The sequence below is a fragment of the Trichosurus vulpecula genome, chromosome 7, assembly GCF_011100635.1.
Source record: "Trichosurus vulpecula isolate mTriVul1 chromosome 7, mTriVul1.pri, whole genome shotgun sequence".
Classification (NCBI taxonomy): domain Eukaryota; kingdom Metazoa; phylum Chordata; class Mammalia; order Diprotodontia; family Phalangeridae; genus Trichosurus; species Trichosurus vulpecula.
This window is the reverse complement of record NC_050579.1, coordinates 142,639,702-142,667,524: the sequence shown is the minus strand read 5'-3', so window position 1 is coordinate 142,667,524 and position 27,823 is coordinate 142,639,702. Positions and strand designations below refer to the sequence as shown.

General features: G+C 35.9%; 1 protein-coding gene across 6 annotated transcripts in view; it reads right to left on the bottom strand.

Annotated features, from left to right (window-relative positions):
* Positions 1-27,823, bottom strand: part of TBC1D32 (TBC1 domain family member 32) — a 208,766-nt gene that overhangs the window by 137,041 nt on the left and 43,902 nt on the right. For all 6 annotated transcript variants that reach the window (XM_036767860.1, XM_036767862.1, XM_036767861.1 and 3 more), the window contains exons 12-17: positions 26,712-26,802; positions 25,420-25,557; positions 24,441-24,533; positions 8,472-8,614; positions 7,504-7,631; positions 363-564 (exon numbers count right to left, since the gene is read on the bottom strand). In XM_036767860.1, the coding sequence (XP_036623755.1) occupies positions 363-564; positions 7,504-7,631; positions 8,472-8,614; positions 24,441-24,533; positions 25,420-25,557; positions 26,712-26,802 (795 nt within the window). The remainder of the gene's footprint in view (positions 1-362; positions 565-7,503; positions 7,632-8,471; positions 8,615-24,440; positions 24,534-25,419; positions 25,558-26,711; positions 26,803-27,823) is intronic.

Genomic DNA, 27,823 nt, shown 5'->3' with positions numbered 1-27,823 from the left:
CAGTGCATCTGAGGCCATCTCCAGATGTCCTGAGCTATGTCTTGCTACTGGATTCAGATGACTCTGGAGGAGAGGATGAGGCTGATGATTCTGCACACCACTGCCTCACTTAAAGCAAATTCACTTGTAAGTTATGCTATTATCCTCTTGATGTCATTGGTCCTCTTTGAGAACAAAGGACAAATAACAACACCTGTATTATATAAATCTCCCCCATCACAAATACTCATCCTAATAATGAAATCAATAAAAGTGTTCAGCACAAAAATACATTATGGAAAAAATAATAATAAATGTACTTGAAATATATATTTGGCCAAAGTTTCAACAAATTCTAAAAAGAAAATAGCTATCAGAGTTACCTTTTTCCATGCCTTAGCGATAGAATCATGCAAGTTGTAAGGAATTAACACCTGAAGACCTTCACAGGTGCTATACATCTGGCGGCACACTGAAATGAAAGCTGCTTTAACCACAGGCAACATCTCAGATCCAGAAAACACAGAAATATCCTCATCAAGGAGCTTCTTTGAAAACTGGGCAATTAAATGAGCACCTGTGGGGCTAGAAGAGAACACCATGAATCCTGACTTTCCATTCTAAATTTTTGAACCATTTTTGCAATATCAAAAGTCTAACTTAGTCCTGTTCCCCTAACCCTATTCTATCCTTCCTTAGGACTCTTCATATTACTGCTCCTGCTCTGCCTGTATGGCAGTGACTTCCAAAGCATCAGAAGCATGATACGGAGGAAATTCAAGTAGAATTGACAAGAAGCATACCTAAATATGCTTCTTTTGGGGATAGAGCTAGATTCCTGAGTTCCTTTTACTCATTACCTAACCACCTTTATAGTACTTAGTATTCCAGTACAACAATCAGAATTAGGGTTACAGCTAGAAATGATTCTTCTCTACTTCACTGTTTGTTATTGTTGTTCAGTCATTTTCAGTCATGTCCAACTCTTCCATGACCCCAGGGAGATTTTCTTGGCAAAGATACTGGAGTGGTTTACCAGTTCCTTCTCCAGCTCATTTTACAGATGAGGGAACTGAGGCAAACATGATTAAGTGACTTGCTCAGGATCACACAGCTAATAAGTATCTGAGCCCAGATTTGAACTTACTAAGATGAGTCTTCCTGACCTGAGGCCCAATATTCTATCCACTGCACCACCTGCTGCCCCTTCTCTACCTTATAGAATAAATTCAATCTTAACTTGTCCTGTCTTCTCCAGCAGATTACTGACCCCCTCAATCATTCATCCCTACTTTCTTGTGTCCAATATCTTACTACATAATGATTCATTCTCTGAAGTCTATAAACATGCCTAGATCTTCATCCTTGGGGGGAAAAAATCCTAATTTGACCCTACCATCCCCTCAAACTATTACTCTATATCTCTCCTTCCTTTCACAGTCAAACTCCTAGGAAGGAAAAAAAGAATGCTTACACACCTTGCTTCTATTTCTTCTCCTCTTACTCACTTCTCAGTCCCTTATAATGATCTCATTATTCAACTGAAATATTCTTTCCAAAGAGCCTTTTCTCAATCCTCATCCTTCTTGACCTCTCTGCAAGACTGTTGACTATGCTCTATTCCTATACTGCCACCAACCTGAATTTTCATGACACTGTTCTTGATTCTCCTTCTGTCTTCATTGCACCTTCTCACTATGTTTTGCTTGGCCATCATATATACTGGGTCCCATAGATAAAGCTGTACTTAGATACAGGTTGGCTCCTAAACCCTGTTCACTTGCTATACTCTCCCAGTCACCTGACCAAGACCAATGAGTTCCATTACTATCTCTAGGCAGATGAATTATTTTAGCCTCCATCTTCTGAGCTCCATCCTACATTACCAATTGTCTTTCAAACTTTTCAAATAAGATATACCGCAGGTATCTGAAACTCAGATCAATGAAAATGAAAATCATTTCTTTCCATCAAATGTTGAATTTCCATATTTCAGCTGAGGGTACAACTATCTTCCAGTCACCAGGGTTCACAACCTCGGGATCATCTTCAATTCCTCACTCTCCTTCACTTCATGTATTCAATCAGTTGTTCTTTTTGTTCCATCTCCCACAGCACACCTCATATCTGTCCCTTCCTCCTCAATCACGTGATCACCACCCTAGTTCAGACACTCAATATTTGTCAACTCGGCTATTGAAATAGCCCATTATTGGTCTTCCTTCGAAGTCTTTCCTCTTTCTAATCCATCTAACAAAGACATGCCAGAATACTACTACTAAAGCACAGGTCTGATCTCATCACTCCCCTACTCAATAAACTCTAATAGGTCTCTATTGCCTCTCAATCAAATACAAGCTCCTGTAATTGGCATTTGAAGACATTTATAACCTGTCTTCACCAACCTGCCAGCCTTATGACATGCTCTTGATGAAACCAACCTGGCTTTTTATTATTCCTCCTCCACAACATTAAATTGACTGTCTCTGAGTCATTGCACCAGCTATTCCCCAAGCTTGGAAGACACCTCCTCCTCCCTTCTGCTTTTTAGCTTCTTTCAGAGCAGAGCACAAATGCTACCCTCCTACAGGAGGCCTTTTCTAAACCCTTTCCCCTCCCCCCAGCCACTGCAATACCTTTCTAACAAAGTCACTTTGTATTTATACTGCATATCAATGCATATATACTGCCTCCTTCCACTAGAACATGACCTCCTTGAGAGCAGAAAATAGTTTATTTTTGTCTTTATGTGACTAGAGCACTAGCATTACAGATGGGCAAGCAGAGGGTTCAACCGGTACCCTTACCATTTTAGGAGACATGGAGGATGGCCCCCAGCACAACAGCTGGCACCTTACAGTGAATTTTTGGAGAAACAGATAAAAGTTACACAAGATGGGCAGGCATACATAGGTTGCCATATACATATACATATTGGATTATTTTCAGAACTTTTCATAGTTCTTGGCACAAAGTAGGTACCTAACAAATGATTATTTATTGAATGACTGATAGGGTTATTTCCAAAAAGAGTAACTGAGTACTGAATAGAAAATATGCAAAGATTTTAGAAGTCCCTAGCCCAGGGTAAGCCCAACTTTTGCAATTAATCCCATGGTCGTAACAACACTCAGTCTTGCACCCCATACATCACTTGGCAATGCCTTGCTTAGAACTCTTCTGAAAATTATCAGGTGTGCCATGGAAGGTCAATAACCTTTGTTAGCCATGGCACAGTTGGTTAGTTATTTTTTTCATTATAATATATAGTAGTATAACTTTTTAATCAAGGGGGTGGAGCTTTGATGGGAGAGAGAAGCCAGGGAGTTGCTTGGGCTCACCTCAGTTTCCCTTGGAAACAATGTTAACTCAAGCCTCTGAACAGATTCTGGAGTGACAGAACCAACAACAATAACAACAACAAAAACCAAAATGGAGCGAAACAATTTTCCAACTTAAGATAACTTAGAAGGACTTCAAGAAGGTCTGTCTCACTTGGGTAAAAGGGAAGCACAGCCTAGAGCAAACAGTGCTGGGCAAGCCAGCAGCAGGCTCTCAGCCACAGCACAGATCAGCAGCCAAAACCCCTCCGTGCTGGCTCAGCAGGCTAGTGGCACAGCAGGCCGCTGTGAGGCCTCCAGCCCCAGCTCAGCAGACAAACTGCCAGCCCTAGAACCCTGGCACAACAGGCATGACTAGATTGGGCCACCCCAGCACAATGGGCAAGCTGCCAGCACCTGAAGCCCCAGCATGGAAAGTCAGTGACCAGGCCACTAGCACCCCAACACAAGAAGCATGGGACAGTGCTCCCTGTGCCTCAGGGGCAGAGCTCAACTTTGAAAAATGAGCAAAAAACAAAAAAACAAAAAGGAGCCCTGGCCATACAAATCTACTATCTACTATAAGTAAGATCAAAACACAAACTCAGAAGATGACAACAATGTCAAAATGCCTACATGTGAAGCCATAAAGGGGAATATGAATTGGTCTCAAGACCAAAAAGTCCTCTTGGAAGAGTTCAAAAAGGATTTTTAAAGTCAAGTAGAAGAAAAATTGGTGAAAGAAATGAGAGCTAAGCAAGAGAATTATGAAAAAAGAGTCAACAGCTTGGAAAAAGAAGCACAAAAATTGACTAAAGAAAACAACTCCTTAAAAATAGAATTGGTCAAATAGAAAAGGAGGGACAAAAGTTAACTAAATAAAGTAATTCCTTAAAAATTAGAATTGGGCAAGTGACTCTATGAGACATCAAGTATTAATCGAACAAAATCAGAAGAATGAAAAAATAGAAGGAAATGTAAAATACCTCATTGGAAAAACAACTGACAGGAAAGATAATTTAAGAATTAAAGGATTACCTGAAAGTCATGATCAAAAAAAGAACTTGGACAGCATTTTTCAAGAAATTATCAAGGAAAACTTCCCTGATATCCTAGAACCAGAGGGTAAAATAGTCATTGAAAGAATCCACTGCAGCTGCTGAAAGAGATCTCAAAATGAAAATTCAAAGGAATACTGTAGCCAAATTCCAGAATCATCAAGTCAAGGAGAAAAAGCTGTAAGCAGCCAGAAAGAAACAATTCAAATATCAAAGAGCCTAAGTCACAATTACACAGGATTTAGCAGTTTCTACCTTAAAGGATCAGAGGTCTTGGAATATGATATTCTGGGAAGGCAAAGGAGCTTGGATTATAACCAAGAATCATGACCCAGCGAAACTGAGCATAATCTTCCAGGGAAAAGATGGACATTCAACGAAATAAGGGACTTTCAAACTTCCCTGATGAAAAGACCAGAGCAGAACAGAAAAATTCGATCTTCAAATACAAGATTCAAGAGAAGCATAAACGTTATTCAATAAGATTATTTATATCCCAACATAGGAAAATGATACCTGAGAACTGTATCTCTATTAGGACAATGGGAAGGAGTACACAAAGAAAGACGGTATGAGCATAAGTAGACTTTGATGTGATGATATAAAAAAAATTAAGGGGTGAAAAAAGGATTGTAATAGATGAAGAGGAAAGGGAGACAGAATAGGGCAAATGGCATCACATGAAGAGGCACAAAAGACCTACTGCAGTAGAGGGAAAGAAGGGGTGTGAGCATTATTTGAACCTTACTGTCATCAGATTTGCTCAAAGAGAGAATAACATATATACTCAGTTGGGTACAAAAATTTATCTTAACCTATAGAGAAGTAGGAGGGGAAAGGGAAGAGGAAAAGTAAAGGCGGCAGAGCTGACAGAAGGGAAGGCAGAGGTAGGAGGGGAAAGGGGAAAGAAAAGTGGAAGGACTGATAGAAGGGAGGGCAGAATGAGGGAAGTGGTGGTCAGAAGCAAAACACTGATGAGGAGGGAAAGGGTAAAATAAGAGAGAAAAGTAAAAATGGGGGGAAATAGGATAGAGGGAAATACAGAGTTAGTAATCTCAACTGTGAATGTAAATAGGATGAACTCTCCCATAAAATGGAAGTGGATAGCAGAGTGTTAAAACCAGAATCCTTCATGTTGTTTGTAAGAAACATATTTGAAGCAGACAGATACACATAGAGTAAAGGTATATTATGCTTCAGCTGAATTAAACAAACAAACAAAAAAAAAAAAAAGCAGGGGTAGTGTAATGGTAATGTAAATGGGAAAATCTTTCCAATCCATTAATAGGCCTAAGTCATATGAGTTTGAGTCACATGAAGCCTGTGGTGGGAGGAGCTTGCTGAATGGGTAGAACAGGAAGGGGTGGAACAGGAAGGGTGGAGCAGGAAGGGTGGAACACACCTGAGAGGAAGTGAGGGAGAGTAGTTAGAGCTGGGAGAGAGATGGTGGGAGGTGCAACTTTGAGAAAGAACGGCAGTCAGAGCTGCAGTTAGCGTGGATGAGAGCCAGGGAGTGATTTCGCTTGAGGGTGTTCGTTTGTGGGACGGCCCTAACAGAGGGAGGCTTGGGGATGACAGTGCCCCCATATTCTTAATGTATATAGATTTCTTTGTTGTTATAATGGATTTGGCTTTCTGCTGTTTGAATAAATGTTTTGATTCTGTCTTCCATGTGGAGAGTCTGTTATATTTTGCAATTCATAACTATGCTAGCATATTCATAGCCGCTGTAGGCACTGTGAATGCTGCATTGGCACTACTCCTGATCTCAAGCAAAGCAAAAGAAAAACAGAGATCTAAAAAAGAGATAAGGAAGGAAACAACATCCTGATAAAGAGGTACCATAAATAATAAGAGATATCATTACTAAACATATATGCACCAAGTAACATAGCATACAAATTCTTAGAGGAGAAGTTAAGGGATGAAATAGACAGCAAAACTATACTAGTGAGGGACCTCAACACCCTTCCCCAAAACTAGATGAATCTGACCACACGAAAAACAAGAAAGAAGTTAAGGAGGTGAACAGAATTTTAGAAAAGTTAGATAGACCTCTGGAGAAAACCGAATGGAGATAGAAAGGAATATACCTTTTTTTTCAGTGGTACATGGCACCTAAAGAAAAACTCACCATGTATTACGGCATAAAAACCTCACAATCAAATGCAGAAAGTCATAAAATATTAAATGCATCTTTTTTGAATCATGATGCAATAAAAATTACATGTAAGAATGGGCAATGGACACATATATAAAAAACTAACTGGAAAGTAAATAATCTAACCCTAAAGAATGAGTGAAAGTAACAACAAATCATAGAAAAAATAATTTTATCAAAGAGAATGATAACACACCAAATTTATGGGAAGCAATGCAAGCAGTTTTTAGGGGAAATTTTATATCTCTAAATGCTTAAATAAATAAAACAGAGAAAGAAGAGATCAATGAATTGGGCGTGCAACTAAAAAAAAAGAAAAAGAACAAATTAAAAATGCCCAATTAAATACCAAATTATAAATTCTGAAAATCAAAGGAGAAATTAATAAAATTGAAAGTAAGAAAACTATTGAAATAATAAATAAAAATAAGAGCTAGTTTTATTAAAAACCAATAAAATATATGAACCGATGCTGAGTGAAGTAAACAGAACCAAGAAAACACTGTACACAGTAACATCATTATTGTGCGATGATCAATTATGATCTCAGCAATACAATGATCCATGACAATTCCAAAAGATTCATCATGGAAAATGCTATCCATATCCACAGAAGGAACTATGGAATCTGAATACAGATTGAAGCATACTATTTTCACTTTATTTGTTTTTTTGTTTTCTCATGGTTTTTCCCTTTTGTTGATTCTTCTTTCACAACATGACTAATGTGGAAATATGTTTAACATGATTGTAACTGTATAACCTACATCAGATTGCTTGCTATCTTGGGGAAGGGAAAGGGGAGAGGAAAGGGATGGAAGGAGAAAAATTTGGAACTCAAAATCTTACAAAAATGTATGCTGAAAACTATCTTCACATGTAATTGGAAAAAATAAAATACTATTAAGTGAAAAAAATAAAATGACATCAATGGAAATAAAAATATAACACAAGATGAAAAATTATACAGAGGTTAATTGCTTACTTTTCATCCTTGGAAGAGTTCATATTTTCTCCATAAAGAAGTATAAAAAGACCTTCTTCCACAGAAGCAATTCTGGCCAAAACATCAGCTATATGAATTAAAGCTGTTTCGGAACAATTTGGAGCAGCCTATGTATAGATATATGTTTTAAAAAATAAAGTGAATTATAATCTTTTCTTTCATGCCAATGATTCACTCAACCCATATATTAAAGTGGCAGGGACAAAGTCATGTCTACATGATGATAAAAGGAATTTAATTTTGCTGTCTATAGATCACCATAAAGATTGAACAAAATTTAAGAGTAAATGATAGTTTACTGCCAAAACAGAACTGATCAGCTTAAAAATAAAAATATCTATTTTTCAATCCAAACTTGTTAATTATTTATTAAACCATACATTATATGTCCCACTCACGATGCTAGAAACCACTACATGATTTCTCTTATTCTTCTTGCTCTTCCATGCATTAGTTGCCAGCTGGTCTCACTTGTCTGTGATATCTTGGATCCAACCCTTCTTTGGCATTCTTCTGTGAATATTCTATAAATACTTCACTAGAAATCTTTTCTTTCTTTTTTTTTTTGAGTATTGCTAATATTAGGCCCCTTCTATACCCATTCCACAGGTATCATCCTAATTGAATGTTTTTTTAAAGATTTTCACAAGTCATCAGCCTATCTAAGACTGATCAAAATAAAAGCTGAAACACTCAAAATGTTCTATGCAATTTTTCATGCCTCCTTGTTATAGCTAGTGTAGCAACATTCTGCATAAGCTGAAAATTATGTACTATCAATAAGAACTCTATCAGCATAAAATATTTTCATACTGGGAAATAAATGAATAACAAAATAATATTTCAAATGTAGCACATTACAAAATGAAGTCCTTACTGAGTGTCCTCATCGATTCCCAATACAGTATCAATAGGTCCTCTGACTGCATTTAGTAAAGCATACTAACCTCAGTTTCTTTCATTAAATTACGAATAGGTTCAAGAAATGCATCTATCACTGGGCTCTTATATAAACACTCAGTTGCACACTCTTTTTGATCACACAGTATCCATAGTACTTCAGTCACCAAACTTGCTGGAGAATAGTCCTCTGATGGATAAAACATAGTAGCATTTTGTGAGATGTAATTCAACAAACTGTATAATTAGCAAGTATTAAAGATTTCTTTTAAAGATGTCTGGAAATACAAAAAGTGAATAATACAGGATATTCCAAAAATCTTAATGAAGCTCATTATACTTTTATTTAGTACGAGTTACTGAACTAAGACTTTTAGAACACCCTATACATATTCTCTGTCTAGCAAATGAAAAAAAAAAGTTCAACTTTCTTTTTTTTTTCTTCTTCAGTCATTTTTCAGTCAAGTCATACTCTTCATGACCCCATTTGTGGTTTTCTGGGCAAAGATACTGGAGTAGTTTGCCATTTCCTTCTCTAGCTCATTTTACAGATGAGGAAAAAGAAGCAAACAGAGGTAGGTGACTTGTCCAGGGTCACACAGCTTCTAGTAAGTGACTAAGGCCATATTTGAATTCAGGAAGACGAGTCCTCCTGACTCCAGGCCCAAATTCATTATACCACCTAGCTGCTTATTCATTACTCATAATAATAACTAGCACTTGTATAATGCTTAACGTCAGCAGATTGCTTTACAAATATTATCTCATTAGAGTCTTACAACAACCTTGGGAGATAAATGCTTTTATTATTCCCATTTTACAGTTGAAAGAATTGAGGCAAACAATGTAATTAAATAAGTCCAGGGTCACAGAGTTACTAAGTGTCTTCCTGACTCCAGGTTTATCACTCTAATATGTCAAGGATCTGTGCTTTCATCAGTGGGCGTTCTCTCCACTTATGCAGATTGAAATCCCTGCCTTAGTACAACATTTTATGAACTGTTATGGCTAAAAAATGTCATCTCCTAGCCAATCTTCTGGAGATGAGCACCAATGCCTTTTCCTGGGCCATTTCTTGAGCAACAGACATACATGTAGCCTATGGTTTTTCCAGCTTAGTAGGGCCTGCCCAAAATAATTCTTTGCTATCATAGACTGCAAGAACCCTGGGACACGCCTCCATGACACAGCAACACAGGACTTTAGAGAAACAGTTTTAGAAAAGATGTTTTAACCGTAGCTTTCTAAAATCACTTTCTAACTACTAAAAGTAACAAGATCCAAATGAGATCAAAGTATAAAAATTTAAAAGTCACTGATACAGGCTGGTTAGATCAACTCCCTCACTCTGCAAAAAAAAAAAAAAAAAGAATGAGGACATAAAGAAAGAGGCTGCTAGAATGATTAACAATACTCATGAGTATACTCCACGACTCAGAATTCTAACAAGCTACACCTATGGTTGGAATAATCAAAGGCAGCTAGAGTTTACTCACTATTACAGAAATGAGAAAAGTTATCTAAATTTGACATATATATATATATATATATATATATATATATATATATATATATATATATATATACACATATATATATACATGTGGCTTCACTTCCCTAAATCAGGCCAAAATGAAGATTTGGAATGGCACTGAGACTAAGAGCACAAATAGCTGGTACACTCCTTGTTCTATGCAATATTATCCAATAAATATTGTAAATATTATCATATAAATCCTGTAGTTAGATCAGCAATATTAAACATAATGTATATATCCTTTAAAATCTCAAACCTGACTAACATAGTTACATACTTCAATTACAGCAGATGGTATATATCACCAGTCAATCAATTAATAATAATTTTAAAATGTTAGGCACTGAGAATACAAATACAAAGAATGAAATAATCCCAATTCAAAGGAGCTTAAATATTGAAGAAAAGAACACTTGTAAAAAGAGAATTGGTCAAATGGTAAAAGAGGTACCAAAAATTTATTAAAGGAAAGAAGTCCTTAAAAGCTCACTGAAGAAAATCATAACTTAAAAATTAGAATTGTACAAGTGAAAGCTAATGACTCCATAAGTATTGGTTCAAAGAGAGAAGAATATGTTTAAAAAGATATAGATAGACAGATAGATCTTTTTCTTGTATATCTCTAATCTATCTATACTCAGTTGGGTATAGGAATCTTTTCCCAAATATATAGGGAACTGAGTCAAATTTGTAAAAATAAGAGCCTTTCCCCAATTAATAAGTTATCAAGGGATATGAACTGCCAGTTTTCAGAAGACATCAAAGCTATCTATAGTCACATGAAAAAATGCTCTAAATCACTATTAATTAGAGAAATGTAAATTGCAACAACTCTGAAGTATCATCTCATAGCTATCAGAAATTGTAATTCCTGGAAGAGATGAGGGAAAACAGGCATACTAATGAACATTTGGTGGAGTTGTGAACTGGTCCAACCATTTTATAGCCTAAAGGGCTATAAAACATACCCTTTGACCCAGCAATACCACTAGGTATTATACTCCAAAGAGATCAAATGAAAAAGAAAAGCTATGTGGACAAAAATATTTATGACAACTCTTTTTGTGGAGGCAAAAAAAAATAGAAATTGAGGGGATACCCATTAATTGGGGAATGGCTGAACAAGTTGTGGTATATGATTGTGATGGAAAACTGTTGTACCATAAGAGATGACAAGGAGAATGGTTTCAGAAAAGCATGGGAACACCACGAACTGATGTAAAGTGAAGTGAGCAGAGCTAGGAGATCATTGTCCATAGAAACAGCAACATTGTAATGATGAACAACTGTAGAAGACTTGGCTACTCTGATCAATACAATGATCCAGCATAATTCCAAAGGACTCATGAAAAACATTCTCTACCTGTAGAAAAAGATTTGATAAACTCTGAGTGCACACTGAAGTAGTTTTCTCGCTTTCTTTATTTTTATTGTTTTGGGGGGCATAATGTGGCTAATATGTAAATAAACTTTACATGATTTTGCATAGGTAACCGATATCATATTGCTTGCTTTCTCAGTGGGTGGGGGAGGGGTGAGAATGAGGGTGAAAATTTAGAACTCAAAAGTTTTTTTTTAATTTTAAAAATAAATAACAAATGTTTCCCTTTAAATAGATAAAACAGGAAGCAAAAAAATTAATTTGTAATGATGCACATAGTAATAGAATATAACCTGGGGTATCTTAAAATTAAGAATTGGTATATCTGGCAACTGTTACAGGCTAAAAGAAAAGTAATTTCGTGGAAGAATCTAAAATTTCTTCTTCTTTTAACATACACATTAAGTATTAAGGACTCAAATTATCTTTTAAAACAAAAGGTAAAAACATTTAGCCCTGTATAAAGGTGAGTACATAGTATATGGCTGATGAATCAGATAAGACAGATGAGAAATATATGGAATGAATTGGCCCAATTTAGACAGATGTGGTGCTTTGTCTAGAACCCAATTCTCCTGACTCTCACCCCTGATTTCTACGCATAATGAATTTTACTGAATTATTAGTTAACACATACAGAAAATTAAAGAAATGGATGAAAAACACATTATGAAAACAGAATTTTAAAATATATTGTCCTTTTCTATTGTTGGAAGTGTCAGAGAAATCTATTGTTGTACTGAAAATGTTCTTAGCAATTAAGCTGTCCAGCATTTATTCACTTGAATTATTTTCAGGATTTTTGCCAAGAAGTGACACATACACAAAATTCACATGAATGTTTAAATGTTGCACTCTGGAAACTTTTTCAAATATCCAAAGGAATGTAGAAGTCATAAAAAGAAAGCTAAGTTCTTGAAACAGTCTTACAAGTCAGTCAACCACAGTTAAAGTAAGTGGAATCTTACTGAGAAAAAGGAGTTTCTTACAGAATGCTTTTAAATGTGATTGTGATGTCTGAACTTTGAGGTTTCAGTAAAGACTGGGAACTTGTCAAAATGTTCCAAAGATCATATGGGGGGAAGAAAAGATAGCAAATGGAAAAAATTACATATCATCATCATCATAATCATTTAGAGTTATATTTTAATGTATTGGTTGCTAAGTCTACATTTCACAGCAACCCTTTGTGATAGGTAATATGATTATTATTAGTTCCAATCTAGGCTAAGTCCAAAGTGACATACCTTCTAATCTTTGTATAATTTAAATATGGATAAAAATTAAAACTCATGTATAGAAAAAGTATATTCAGAGGCCTCACACTTATATGTCATGGAAGACTTTTTTAGTAGAGGTGAAATGTTACATCAAACATCACCAAAAAAAAAATGAACTAAAACTTTAAAGACAATAAATAGCTGGTTACAGACATAGGAATCATATCAGACTAAACCATGACGTCAGTCCATCAGGTAATTAGAACAAAGGAAGTTCCTTGTTGAAATAATCTACAAAGGAAAAACCAAGTGGATAAATAATGGCCAATGAATAGATTATGAGATACAGTTTGATGGATTGCAAGCCAATGCACTGGGTTAGTTCAGCAGCACGTATGTCTTGGAAGGGCACTACAAATGGAAAATGAGCTAACTCCAGAATTAAATAGGTGAAAGATACTGGATTTGATTGCATTTGTAAAATTATGAAACACTTTAAATAATCTCATGCTGCTCCTTTACACAAGTATACACCTTTTCAATACTGTCATTTTCCGGGTCATGTTATATATCCCTGCAAATCATGAAATATTGAAATCTCTCAAGAATCACAATTGCAAGTAACCAAGGGAAAGAGAAATATATACAATGAGTTAAGTAATCTATAGTACATTACCAATGCTAAGTTGAATATAAGAAGTAGCATAAAAGAAATTATCAGGGATGTGGATGTTTAGAAAAGGCTGGGGAATCATGAAGTGAGAGCTCCTAATAATATATGGACAACCTAGTAGTTGCACTAGTATCCAAGAACTATTAAGAGACCTACAGCAGTGTTTCTCAAAATGTTGTTGATGGACCCCTAGGGATCCCTGAAACCTTTTCAGGTGGTCCACAAAATCCAAACTAGTTTTACAAAATTAAAACTTTATTAGCATATTAAGATAGTCCTCTTATTTTCTAATACATACCTGTGTGGGGATAAATTTTCTTTAAATACTTGAACAAAAATTCATATCATAATAGATTTAATGCAAGAACAGATATGAGAATTAGCTGTCTTCTATTACACCAGGCATTAAAGAGATTTGCAAAAATATATAAAATATTTCCCCTCTTCTCATCAATATTTCTTGGAAAATAGTAATTTTTTCATAAAAATGTGTCATTTACATTAACATTTAGTAGAGAGATTAGCATTTTAAATGAAAGAATAATATGTTAAAATTTTATCTGTTTTAACTTCTAATATGATTAATATTGATAAATATTTACAACATAAATAAAAGATTTGGGGGTCCTCAATAATTTTTAAGTGCAAATGGATCCTGAGGCCAAAAAGTTGAAGAACTGTTAACCTAAAAGAAAATCTATCAACTAGGTTGATTCTCTGCAAAATTTAAGGAAGGACATAGAGAAGTCAATGAGACAGCACGGTGCAGTGAATACAGTCCTGAATTATCCACTTTACTTACTAAATGTATGACCCAAGGACAAATGACATCATCTCTGATCATCATCGATTTCTTCTTCTGTAAAATCGGGATAATAATACTGGTCATACTTACCTCACAGGGTCACGAGGATCAACTGAGATAATGTATATGAAGACTTTGCAAACTTCAAAATCTTATAAAATTGTCTATTATTACCATTAGAATTATGAAGGATGAGAAGGGGTTGAAATATTGTGATCTATCATGTGTGACCACATGACTGAAATCATATCCATCAAAGTAAGTATAACATGTGCACTAATTTAAAATGTCATATAATTCATATGCTTAACTGTGAATATGCTACAAAATTAGACCGATATTTAAAGTATCACTCGTCCATCATCATACTAATAGAATACCTATCATCATAGTAACAGAATACCTATTTCATGATAACTTGGCTTTTGTTCTTTCCGCAAAACCATTTTCATAGTGGGTCTTCTACAGAAAGCAAGAGATGGTAATGTGCCCATTAATACTATGTTAATTCTAGACTAACTCTCTAGCTCTGCATTTCAACCCAAGTAGGTCCAGGTCAAGTTGCAGAAACTGACCTTGAAGAAATATACTAGTTAAAAGAAATGCTTCAAAACAGCATAAAATCCTTAGATTACTCACATTCTCTTGCTACACTTTTATATGACAGAAGAAGCAAACACAGGGTTAAGCTCAGATTACTACTAATAATAAAGCTCCATCTGCATAGTTTTAGAATTTTCAAGGGGTGTTCACATGTTATCTCATTTCATCCTCACCACAGTCTAGTGAGATGGAGGAAAGGCAAATATTTTTCTCATTTTCTCTTTTTACATATGAGGAACTGAGCTTAGAAGACATTCTAGACATACAGATATTAAATGTCAGACCTAGGAATAGAATTTAGGTTCTTTTATGCAAAACTAGTATTTTTTCACCTTGCTATTGGGATTGATCTAGATCTGTGGTTCTATTCTCAATTAAGCCTACATAAAATGAAGTCCACTTCAGGCAATTGGGTGAGAAACAAGAATGGCAGTACGTTAAATCATTTTTTCCTACCAATATTACCTCAGAAAAACAAAATTCATCTATAAAGGGAACGAAGTAGTTTTAAACATTTCCGCAATAATTTAATTGAGAAATAAGAATGATATACTACAAATCCAAAAAACAAACATTAAGACAAAAAAAGAAAATTTGTTGTAATCTGTTGGCACAAGAAGGAATAACTAGATTAAATTGAATAAAATTATAATTGTTAAGGATGACAATTATTAGTAATAATAACTGACACAAACATCACTTCATAATTCAAAAAGTTTTACACAAACTATTATATTTATAATCTTCACAACCACCCAGTGAATTAGGCAAGGTGAGTACTACTATCCTTGTTTTACAAGTAAGAAAACTGAGCCCCAAAAGAAGTATAGTAAAATCACTGGATTGAAGGAAGTTGGTTTAAATCTAGCACAGTGCCTTGCACATAATAAGTGTTTAATAAATTCACATCCTTATCTGCTCCCCATTTCCTAGCATTTACAGAAATCTATCTTCTCCAGATGATTACCTAGCCATTGTCTTCAGCACTGGCTACACTTTCTCCTATGCCCTTAAAAATATCAGCCCTGGAAGGGAGTTGCAATACTCCTTACCTCTACTTTCAGAATCTGCCTTTGCCTTTGCCATCATCACTCAGCAAACTCTACTTTGAAATTCACCGTATTAAATCAATCCAGATCACAGTGGCTGTGGTCTATTGGCCCTTGAGGGATTCTTCTTTCTTTCCCACAGAGTTTAATATGTGGTTCATTGTCTTCTCTTCTCCAGCTCCTGCCTTTGTACTGGAGGACTTCAACATATATGGCGATGCTACCACAAATACCTTAACCTTCCAATTCCTCAAGCTTCTCAAATCCCATGCCTCTTCCACTCCACCTCAGCCACACAAAAAGAGGGTCAAGCAACAGATTTGAATTCTCTTTCCTCTCTTAAACCTAGAGCTAGCCAGTTCTGTTCCATACGGTCATCAATTTTTCAATATCTCATCTCCTCGTATCACTGCTCATTCTTTCTCAAATTCCAACTCTGAATTACTCCAACTACCTGTTTACCTCTTCAACTCTCACTCAGATAATACTGTCTGGATCTTTCCCACCCATTCAATAGGCCTCAGGTGATTAGAGGCAGGCCTGCACCTTTTACTTTCTAAATGCTAAGCCCCCAGGCCTACACCATTCCACTGACTGGGTGTGAAGGCCAATTACTTTCCCTCATTTAGGGCCCTTGAGCCCTAAAAAGAGTATATATACCCAGAAGGTAGCCATTATAAGTTCAGAATTCAGGATATAGCCCAAGCAGAAGTAAGAACTCTGAGACTACAGAGCTGAGGATCTGCAGACTACTGAGCTACAGAACTCAGAGAGCTGAGGAGAGATGAGAGAGAGCTACAGAGAGAGGGCAGAGCAGAGAGTGGAAACCAGAGAGCTATGGAGACCAGAGAACTGAGGGAGGTAGAGAACGCAGGCAAACAGACAGTTGGGATTCCTGAGGGTTTAGGGGAAGGCCTCAGCAGGGGGGAAGGTTACAGGATGACTTGGTTCCTTGCTGTAATACTGTTATACTTTACTTGGTGTTACAGTGAGGTAGACTTCCCGGTTTTGGAATACAATTCACTACTATATTGAACTGGAATTACTGATTCTGGGATTTGATTCTCTGGTGTCTAAATAAATGTTATACCTCCTCTGCTTCTACCTAGAGAATCTCTTACACTTTGTGATTCCGAAATACACAGGCATGTTCCAGGACATCTTCGAGGTCATGAATCTTGCCTTACTGATACAGATCTGGATGAAGTCATATAACCATTCAGATTAGATACAGTACATCAGGACACTAGCTAACTTCAAACTGGCAATTCATTTATCCCCACCATAAATTCTTTATCCTGTTCCCTATACAAGATGTCCCATACCTTTTCTCTCCTCAAACCTGCCACACCTCCCTCTTTGCTCTCAGCTGAGGAATTTATTGCCTACCTCACTAAGAAAATGGAGGTCATTTGCCATGAACTCCCTCCTCTTCTGTTCCCTTCCTCTTAAAATTCCTTATCATTCCCTGCTCTAAGGTTATGCCTAGCTATACATTTATAATCCTATTAATACAAGGGAGTTGCCCAAGATCAACACAGCTAAGAAAGGTGAGAGTCAGCACTTGAATTCAGGTCATCTGATAAAATCCACCGCCCTTTCCAAAATTATTCTATAGAAAATTGCAGATGTATAAATTAAACAATGTTGAATGATGGATGTTCCAGAAACATCAAATGCTGTGTTGTATCATGGGTCGTGTGTTGGATGTGGAGACAAAATCCAGGTTCAAAACCTAACCTAATATACTTAGTAGCTGTGTGACCTTGAGCAAGTCATTTATACCTTACTGACTCCCAATTTCCTCATCTGTAAAAGAGTGATAAAGACAGCACTTCGTAGAATTTCTGTGAGCATCAAATGAAATAATTTTTGAAAAGCACTTTGTAAACCTTAAGACACTGTATAATTGTGCAAAATTATTATTATAAACTTTTAAATAGTCTAGAAAAGATACTAAGAATACTACAAACCAAGTGCTCACTGACTGCACATTTTAATATATATTACTTCCTCTCATTTAAATTTTATAAGAAAGAACGAACAGGTATTTGGAGGGCAAATAACTTGCTTGGATTACATAAAATGTTAGTCTAAATCCTTAGATGAAATCAGACCTTGGGTTTCAATAGTCTACTGTGGACCCACTGAACCAAAATGCTACGTAAACAATTCAAATTGATTTACAGTGGGCAAATCTGATAAGGATGGGGTTCATTTCCATGTTAAATTTCTATGACTTTCTTTTTTTTGAAATTCTGAGAAAAAGATACAGTTTGACTACGGCTTTGATATAACACACAATGGAAGTCAAAGAGTTAGGAGGAAGGTATCCTAAGCTAAGTGGATAATTTAGAAACAGATCATTGTGATGCTTGCATTTATATGGTAATCTTCCTCCTTGGAAGCTGATTGCTTAGGAGCAGTAAGGGAATGGAAATAAGTGAATGGCCAAAGATAAAGTATTGAACCTTTTTTCTAAACTGGGAACAAGGTGAAAACTTGAAGACTTAATGATTACAAAGGAATAACAAAAATAAATAATATGTAGATGTATTTAAAATCTATGCATAGGGGGCACAGTCAAGATGGCGGCTGGAAAGCAGGGACTTGCTTAAGCTCCTCCCCAGGTCCCTCCAAACACCTATAAAAATGGCTCTGAACAAATTCTAGAGCTGCAGAAACAAGGAAGCAGGGCTCCAGACCAGGACAGCCCAGATGGTCACTGAGAAGGGTCTATCGCATGGAGCTGGGAGGAGAGAGGCCCAGAGCCCAGCTTCGGCTGCACCAGGACCAACCAGACCCGGAGCCAGGTAGAACAGGCATAGTGCCCTGAATCAGTGAGCTGTGGCAGTTAGCAGACTTCTCAACCCATAAACACCAAAGACAACAGAGAAGGTGACTGGGAAAAGCTGCTGGGGACAGGGTGATAGAGTTCCTGGTTCAGCCACCGCCCCAGGGGCAGGGGAGGTGCGGCAGCTACAGAACTACAGCTGCGGTTGCTTCCACAAAATAGAAACAGAAATTGAAAGAATCCATCAATCGCCTCCTCAAATAGATCCCAAAAAGAAATCTCCTAGGAATATCGTCTCCAAATTCCAGAGCTCCCAGATCAAGGAGAAAATACTGCAAGCAGCCAGAAAGAAACAATTTGAGTATTGTGGAAACACAATCAGAATAACCCAAGACCTGGCAGCTTCTACATTAAGAGATCGAAGGGCTTGGAATACGATATTCCGGAGGTCAATGGAGCTAGGATTAAAACCTAGAATCACCTACCCAGCAAAACTGAGTATCAAGCTCCAAGGCAAAATATGGACTTTCAATAAAATAGAGGACTTTCAAGCTTTCTCAGTGAAAAGACCAGAGCTGAATAGAAAATTTGACTTTCAAACACAAGAATCAAGAGAAGCATGAAAAGGTAATCAAGAAAAAGAACAAGAAAAAGAAATCGCAAGGGACTTACTAAAGTTGAACTGTTTTGTTTACATTCCTACATGGAAAGATGACAAATATGATTCATGAGACCTCAGTATTAGGGTAGCTGAAGGGAATATGTGTGTGTGTGTGTGTGTGTGTGTGTGTGTATGTGTATATATATATATATATATATATATATATATATATATATATATATGAAGAGAGAGAGAGAGAGAGAGAGAGAGAGAGAGAGAGAGAGAGAGAGCAGACACAGGGTGAGTTGAAGATGAAGGGAAGATATCTAAAAGAAATAAAATCAAATTAAGGGATGAGAGAGGAATATATTGAGAGAGGGAGATAGGGAGAGATAGAATGGGGTGGATTATGTCGCATAAAGGTGGCAAGAGGAAGCATTTCTGTGGGAGGAGGGGAGAGGGCAGGTGAGGGGGGGACATGAGTGAATCTTGATCTCATCAAATTTGGCCTGAGGAGGGAATACCATACATACTCAATTCGGTATCTTACCCCACAGGAAAGAAGAGGGAAGAAGATAAAAAAGGGGGGGATGATGGAGGGGAGGGCAGATGGGGGTGGAGGTAATCAAAAACAAACACTTTGGAAAGGGAACAGGGTCAAGGGAGAAAATTCAATAAAGGGGGATGGGTTGGGAAAGAGCAAAATATAGTTAGTCTTACACAACATGAGTATTGTGGAAGAGTTATACATAATGATACACATGTGGCCTATGTTGAATTGCTTAACTTCTTAGGGAGGGTGGGTGGGAAGGGAAGAGGGGAGAGAATTTGGACCTCAAAGTTTTAAAAACAGATGTTCAAAAACAAACAAAAAAAAAGTTTTTGCATGCAACTAGAAAATAAGACACACAGGCAATGAGGCGTAGAAATTTATCTTGCCCTACAAGAAAGGAAAGGAAAAGGGGATGGGAGGGGAGTGGGAAGACAGAAGGGAGGGCTGACTGGGGAACAGGGCAACCAGAATATACGCCATCTTGGAGTGGGGAGGAGGGCAGAAATGGGGAGAAAATTTGTAATTCAAACTCTTGTGAAAATCAATGCTGAAAACTAAATATGTTAAATAAATAAATTTTTTAAAAAAGTGTTTTATTGTATTACTGCATACATTGTGTGTTTTACTGCACTACTACATACATTGTCAACTGTATATTCACTAAAACCAGCATAAGGATTTTTAGTATTTATATAACTTAAAAGACAACAATAGGGGTGGGGAAAACAAGACGTTAAGAGCAAAGGCAGAGACTGAGCTGAGCTCTCCCAAATTCCCCTCCAAACAACTTTAACACCTCATAATGAATTGTGGAGTGGCAAAACCTCCAAAAGGACAAGGTAAAACAATTTTCCAGCCTAAGACAATTTCAAAGGTCGTCACAAAAGATCTGTCACACCAGGGTGAGAGTGGAGCACAGTCCAGTGTAGGCCATACCCCAGCAAGGAGCAGCAGGCCTTGGGGGTGACTGATTCAGAAAGCGTAGAGGTGTATTCCCAAGTGCCCAGGCCACAGACTGGGGCGGGGGGGGGGGGGTGAGTCAGAAAGTTGGTCAAAAGGAGATTATAGGGGTCCCTTTACTGGCCCTGGGTACAGGACTCTGTTGTATTGCCCATATGTAAATTCAGGTTGCAGTTTTGAGTCACAATCCCAGGGTGAGAAGGAGCACTAGAATACCAAAGCTTGCAGCTATAGTGGAGCAGGGGCTACCATCACAATTCCAGGGTGGAAAAGAGGGCTTATAATCACTCACATACCAGACTAAAGGCCAGTAGGCTAGTAAACACACCGTTCCCTAGATCATACCACCTTGGGAGAACTGAAAACTTACGGACCCCCAGAACTAGCTCTGAAAGCCACTGCAAAAAAAAAAAATCAACCCTGAAGCTTGAGACAGTGACCCCCCTCTGCCCAGGAGAAGAACCCAACTTTAAGATAAAGTTAAAAGTCAAGAAATAGGCTAGAAAAATGAGCAAGCCAAAAAAAAGAACCTGACCAAAATAAATTACTATGGTGACAGAAAATATCAAAACATAAACTCAGAAGACGACAACAAAGTTGAAGCTGTTATTGTATCCAAAACCTCAAAGAAAAACTTGAATTGGTCTCAGGCCCAAAAGAATTCCTAGAAGAGCTCAAAATAGATTTTAACAATCAAATGAGAGAGAGAGAGAAGAAAATTAGGGTGGGGGGCAGAGAGCATCATGTAAGAAAAATCATGAAAAAAAAGTTAGCTTGGTAAGGAGACAAAAAATGCTGAAGAAATTAACACCTTAAAAAACCAGAAAGGGACAAATGGTAAAAGAGACACAAAAATCCACTGAAGAGAAAAACTCCTTAAAAAGCAGCGTTAGCCAAATGTAAAAAGATATACAAAAAATCATCTAAGAGAACTCCTTTAAAGAACAGAACTGGCCAAATGAAAAAGGAAGCATAAAAGTTCAATGAAGAAAATAATTCCTTAAAAATTAAAATTGGGCAAAAAGAACCTAATGAATCCAAGAAACATCAAGAAACAATAAAAATCAAAAGAATGAAAAAAAATAAAAGAACATGTGAAATATCTCACTGGAAAAACAACTGATCTGGAAAATAGATTGAAGAAAGACAATTAAAGATTATTGGACTACCTGAAAGCCATGAACAAAAAAAAAGAACCTAGACAACACATTTGAAGAAATTATCAAGGAAAACTGCTTTAATATCTTAGACCCAGAGGGTAAAATTGAAATTGAAAGAATCCCCCAATCACCTCCTGAAAGAGACGCCAAAATGAAAATTCCCCAAAACATTTTCGCCATATTCCAGAGTGCCCATGTCAAGGAGAAAATACTGCAAGAAGTCAGAAAGAAATAATTCAAATATCATTGAGGCACCGTCAAGATAACATAAGATTTAGCAGCTTCCACATTAAAAGAGTGAAGGCCTTGGTATATGCTATTCCAGTGGGCAGAGGATCTAGGATTACAACCAAGAATCACTCACCAAGCAAAACTGAGCATAATGGGTGGGGGGAGGGGGGGAACAGAAAATGGGCATTCAATGAAATAGAGGACTTTCAAGTACTCCTGATGAAAAAATCAGATATGAACAGAAAATCTGACTTTTGAAAATAAGACTCAAGAGAAGTATAAAAAGGTAAAAAGGAGAGACATCATAAGGGATTCAATAAGGTTAAATACTTTACATTCTTACATGAGAAGATGATACTTGTAATTCCTAAGAACTTTATCATTATTAGGGCAGTTAGTAGGAGTTTACATAGACAGAGGTCAAGGGTGAGATGAATACGACGGGATATTTAATAAAATACAGTTAAAGGGTGAAGAAGACAAATGTACTTGGAGAAGGGAAAAGGAAAATGTAGAATGGTCTAAATTATCTCACATGAAAGAGCTTTTACAACAGAGTGAGAAATGGGGAATGTGGGGGCAAAAAGTGGGGGAAGAGCCTGAACCTTGATCGCATCAGAATTGGCTCAAAAAGGGAATAACACACACATTCACTTGGGTATAGAAATCTATCTTACTCTATAAGAAAGTAGGAAGGAAAGGGGAAAAATGCAGGGCAGTGGGGGTGATAAAGGGAAGGGAAGATTGGGGGAGGTAAAAGTCAGAAGCAAAACACTTGAGGATGGACAGGGTGAAAGGAGCAAGAGAATAGGATAAACGGGAAAAATGATGATGGAGGAAAATACAAAGTTAAGTAATCATAACAGTGAAAAAATATTACAAGTTTCTCTAATAAAGGTCTCATTTCTCAAATTTATAAAAATAAGAGCCATTCTCAAAATGATAAACCGTCAAAGGATATGAACAGGCAGTTTTCAAAAGTACTCCAAACTATCTATAGGCAGAAGTGCTCTAAATCACTATTGATTAGGAAAATGAAAATTAAAACTACTTTTGAGCTACCACCCCACACCTATCAGATTGGTTAATATGACAGAAAAGGAAAATCACAAAACTTGAAGAGTATATGTGAAAATTGAGATAGTGATGTACTGTTGATAGAACTTGGGAACTGATTCAATTATTCTGGAGTGCAATTTCGAACTATGCCTAAAGGACTATAAAATCATGTGTACCCTTTGACCCAGCAATACCACTACTGGGTCTGTATCCCAAAGAGATTAAAAAAATAAAATAAAAAAGGAAAAGGACCTACATGTACACAAATATTTATAGCAGCTCTTTTAGTGCTGGCAAAGAATTAGAAATTGAGGGGATGCCCATCAATTGGGGGATGGCTAAACAAGTTGTGCTACATGATTGTGATGGAATACTATTATGCTATAAGAAAATAATAAGCAGGATGCTCTCAGAACAACCTGGAAAGACTTACATGAACTGATGCAAAGTTAAATGAACAGAACCAGAACAACATGGTATACATAAACATCAATATTGTACAATGATCAATTGTAAATGGCTTAGCTATTCTCAGCAATACAATGATCCAAGACAATTCTAAAGGACTTATGATGAAAAATGCTATCTATCTCCAGAGGAAGAAGTGATGGAGTCTGAATGCAGATCACAGCACACTTTTTTTTTTACTTTCTTTATTTTTCTTGGTGTTTTTTTTTAATTTTGATATTTTCTTTCACAACATGACTAATACAGAAATATGTTTTGCAAGACAAATTGCTTGCCTTCTAAATGAGGGGAGAAGGGAGGGAGGGAGAGAAGTTGAAATTCAAAATTTTTTTAAAAGAATGTTAAAAAATTGTTTTTCATATAGTTGGGGGAAAATAAAACATTTGATAAATGTATAAGTTAGAGAGAGACAAAGCGATGAAGAGGTGTGGTCACTAGCAGTTTATTACAGGAACTCTTCATGGTGCATGGCCACAAAAGTTACCAACAATAGTAAGAGAGAACTGAGGATCCCAGATCTAGCAAAGATTGGGGGCAAAATAAATTTTTCAGTGATCTTCATAATGAATAATATTTGTCTTTTTGTGATGAACAAATAAATACATATCTTTTCCAAAGAACGACTTTTATGAGACCAGTTTGTGGGTAGTGATGCAAAAAAAGCCACCAATAAAACTTTTTAAAAATACAGTCGATAAAAAGTAGAAGGTGGCCCAAACAAATAGAGCAATTCATTAAATGCACATAGTTAAATGTAATTTACACTTAAAAAATACAAACCGTACAAAGGAGAAAAAAATTCCACTATAATGGATTTTATTGTACATACAATTAAGCTGTTTCTATTCTTGACGTAACATAGATAATCTTATGATAGTTAAATCTTTAATTGTTATCAATTAAAAAGTAAATATAAAATTACCTGCATGTGTTGTTACTGTCATTTTTGGACAACTTGGAGAATAATAGATAAGGCGGATAAACAATACCAATAAATCTGTAAGGGATACTGAATCTAAAGAAACCAGAGAAGAAAAATTGGCCTCTAATATACATGAAACTACCTTAGATTCTCAAATTTATGAAACACAATCACTTGCTCCTACTCCTATGTCCCATGGCCTGAAGTCCTAGCTTTCCAACAGAGATAGGGGAGCTGACACACATTTAATAATCATTGTTCAAATAACTGAAAAAATTACAGGTGCAACTAAGACATAGGGGAGGTAGAAAGGAAACAAGCAGAAACTCAGTTTCTGCATTCAGCCAACAAAATAAGCCATTTTAAGATGCAGTTTTTCCATTTCAACTGAATAGAAATAATTCAAAATTACAGTTAAATTCAATGGGGAAAAAAGTCAAGGCAATCAGAATAGAGAATTGGTTATTCTTTTAGGATTTATAAAATTTAAACCAATCAAATGCAGTTAAAATAGTTCCCCTTCACCACAAGTCTTTAAGCAAAGATTAAAAATCTATTTGTGAAGAAAGGTAAACTGAATTCATACTTTCCATAGTGGTTGGATTTAATAATATCTGAGTTTCTCTCCTACTGTGTATGGTCAAATTTAAAGAAATTTCCTATTAAAGATACATAAGTTAAGGAGTAGAATATTATGTAGTTCCATCAGTGCTTTCCAAAACAATGGACATGTTTGGGAGAGAAGCAGACAGAATCTAGAGGATAATTGTCCCATGGCAAGCCTTAGGTGCCTCAAGCATTTAAGTGAGCATGTGATCTCTTAACAGAAACAAGTATCACTTCCTTATTCTCAGCATTCTCTTTTCTGAAAAGTATGGTATGTAACAAAGGCAAGTATTTTAAACATGTACTTTGAATCTATTTAAAGGCTACCTACTAAAATCTGTGAACAATTTTCACTTATTCTAATGGTTCTTACCTTTTCCATTTGTCAGTTTTACAGGAAATAGCTTCCTGCCTTGTGTATAGATCAACAGTCTTCCTAAGAGGCATAGTGAGTGAACAAAATAAATATATTGCAATTCTTGTCCTGAATAGAAAGTCTTCTGTTTATTCCCTTAAAAGAAAAACAAATTTTTAAAAATCATTTTAATGTAATTTAAATTTACAAGTTATCTTCTTTGTTTTCTAATGGCTATGTGACTAACAGTCTAACGCAGAAAATTCTGGTACAAGTAAGAAATTTATTATTCCTCTGATCTGACAGTTTTCCTTACTAGCAAAATTTCACATGATACAAATCTCCCTCTCATCTACATCTGTGTAGGAAAGCAGTCATAATGAAATTTAACAAGTCTCAATACCAGAGAAGAGTATAATTTCTGTAGCTATTGCACTTTGGTGTTTGTAATAGACACCAAAGGGAAGTCATAATATTTAAGTTCCTTCAATATCAACAGATTTTTAAAATTAAGGGACATGGAGATGCTTCACTAAAAACCAAATAAATAAATATTTAATTGCAACAAAATTTGAAACTAACTTTAAAACCTATTATAATTATGTTTACATACTTTCATGATTACTCTTTCTCTAATACACAGGTACTATAATTATATTTGCCTAATCATGCACATTAAAATCCTGCCACTGGGTAAAACTCTTCTACTACAAAGCATCTGCCTCTAGCACCCTTCCTATGGACTTACTTGGTACCCTGTATTGGACTAGTCACTACTAGAATACAAAGAAAGTATAAGCAATGTCTTTGCTCCTCATTAAGCTTACAACCAAGTTGGAAGAGAATATGCGTGATATAACTAGAGAAAAATAAAATACATTATAATATCAACGGTTAAGTGGTGGGATAAAAACTAGGTACAAAAAGAGTACAAAAAAACAGAGCAATTAGTAGGTGCCAAGTAGTCAAAGAAAGTTTCTTGGATTTAAGTTTGGTATTAAAATGATCTACAAAGAAGGCTGTTGCAATAATCAGAACTAGAAAACATCACATAGAATAAATTGAATAATTATACATGTGGAAGAAATCAGCATAATTATGTAATCTAAAACTTTAATTATTTGTGATACATTTAACATTGTGGGAAAGTTTGCTTTTAATGGTATCTAAGAAAATTAAACAACTTGTCATAACTACCTAGATTTACTTTATTTGAAAAATAAAATTAATTATGTTTTTCTAAATAATTTTTATGTTTGTTAATAAACTAAGTTGATTTCTTATTTTTATTGAAGGAAAATAACACTTACCACAATGTTTGGGACGTAACAAATTTACATCAGATCTCATATTTTCACATGATTCAAAATATTGAACACACTGTTGAACTGATGTTGTTATCTATCAAAAATAACAAATTGTAAGCATCCTAGAAATTTGCACAGTTACTCATTCTAGGGTTTAAGATAAATTAGGTCAGTTCTTAAACAATGCTCTCAGAAAATAAAAGGAAATTATGATTCAAAGTATTTAGGATTCTGCTTTTTCAGGCTGCTGAAAATTACTGCCCTCAGATGAATTAGATCAATATGATGTGCTTAAGTAACAAAGGTTTGTGAAAACATACATGGGCCAAAATATTTTTCTAACATACAACAGAACCCTATCACAATGTTGACTTCAGGGGATAAGAACAATATAAGGTTTACACATTGCTGTGTAATATATAGCACTCCATAAACAAAGGGGTATGATTTAATGACCTATTATATAACAGGATCCACTTTGTTATAAACAGCTTCGTCACAAGATTTTACCACATTTATAAGGCTAAATTACCACATATTAAACTTTTCCCATAAATGACTTGATTTCAAACATTTTTATTATTCCTTTACTACCAATTTGGATTAGTACTTATGGCAGGAACTCTACTGAGTCTGTATGAGTGTATATATATATGTATTTCTACTATTATATGCATGACTGTGAAAATTTTATTTGTATTTATACAAAAGAACTAACATGAAAGTAAATCACGAGCAAGACTAGAGAAGAACTGTTTCCTAACTTGAGACAGAGTGTTACATCTTAAAATGCTCCTCCGTGCCTACATCACAAAATGCTAAGGGTGAAGACAAACTGAGACCTGGATGAGTTCAAACTTCTGTTCCATTATACCTTTCTTCAGTGAAACCCTGCACAAGGGGGAGGAGAAGAAGAACTATGTACATCTATAATATATTTAATGCATTCTTGTTCTTTCCAGATGTTTAACCGGGGTCTCCCATTATCCTGTATGATAAAGAATATGTCTTTAAAAAGAAGTTTCACAGTAATTCCTATAATGGGATTTTTCTAATGGGTGTTATACTGTAATCTAATTATTCCTTTAAGTTTCTTGTCCATTCATTATTTTTAA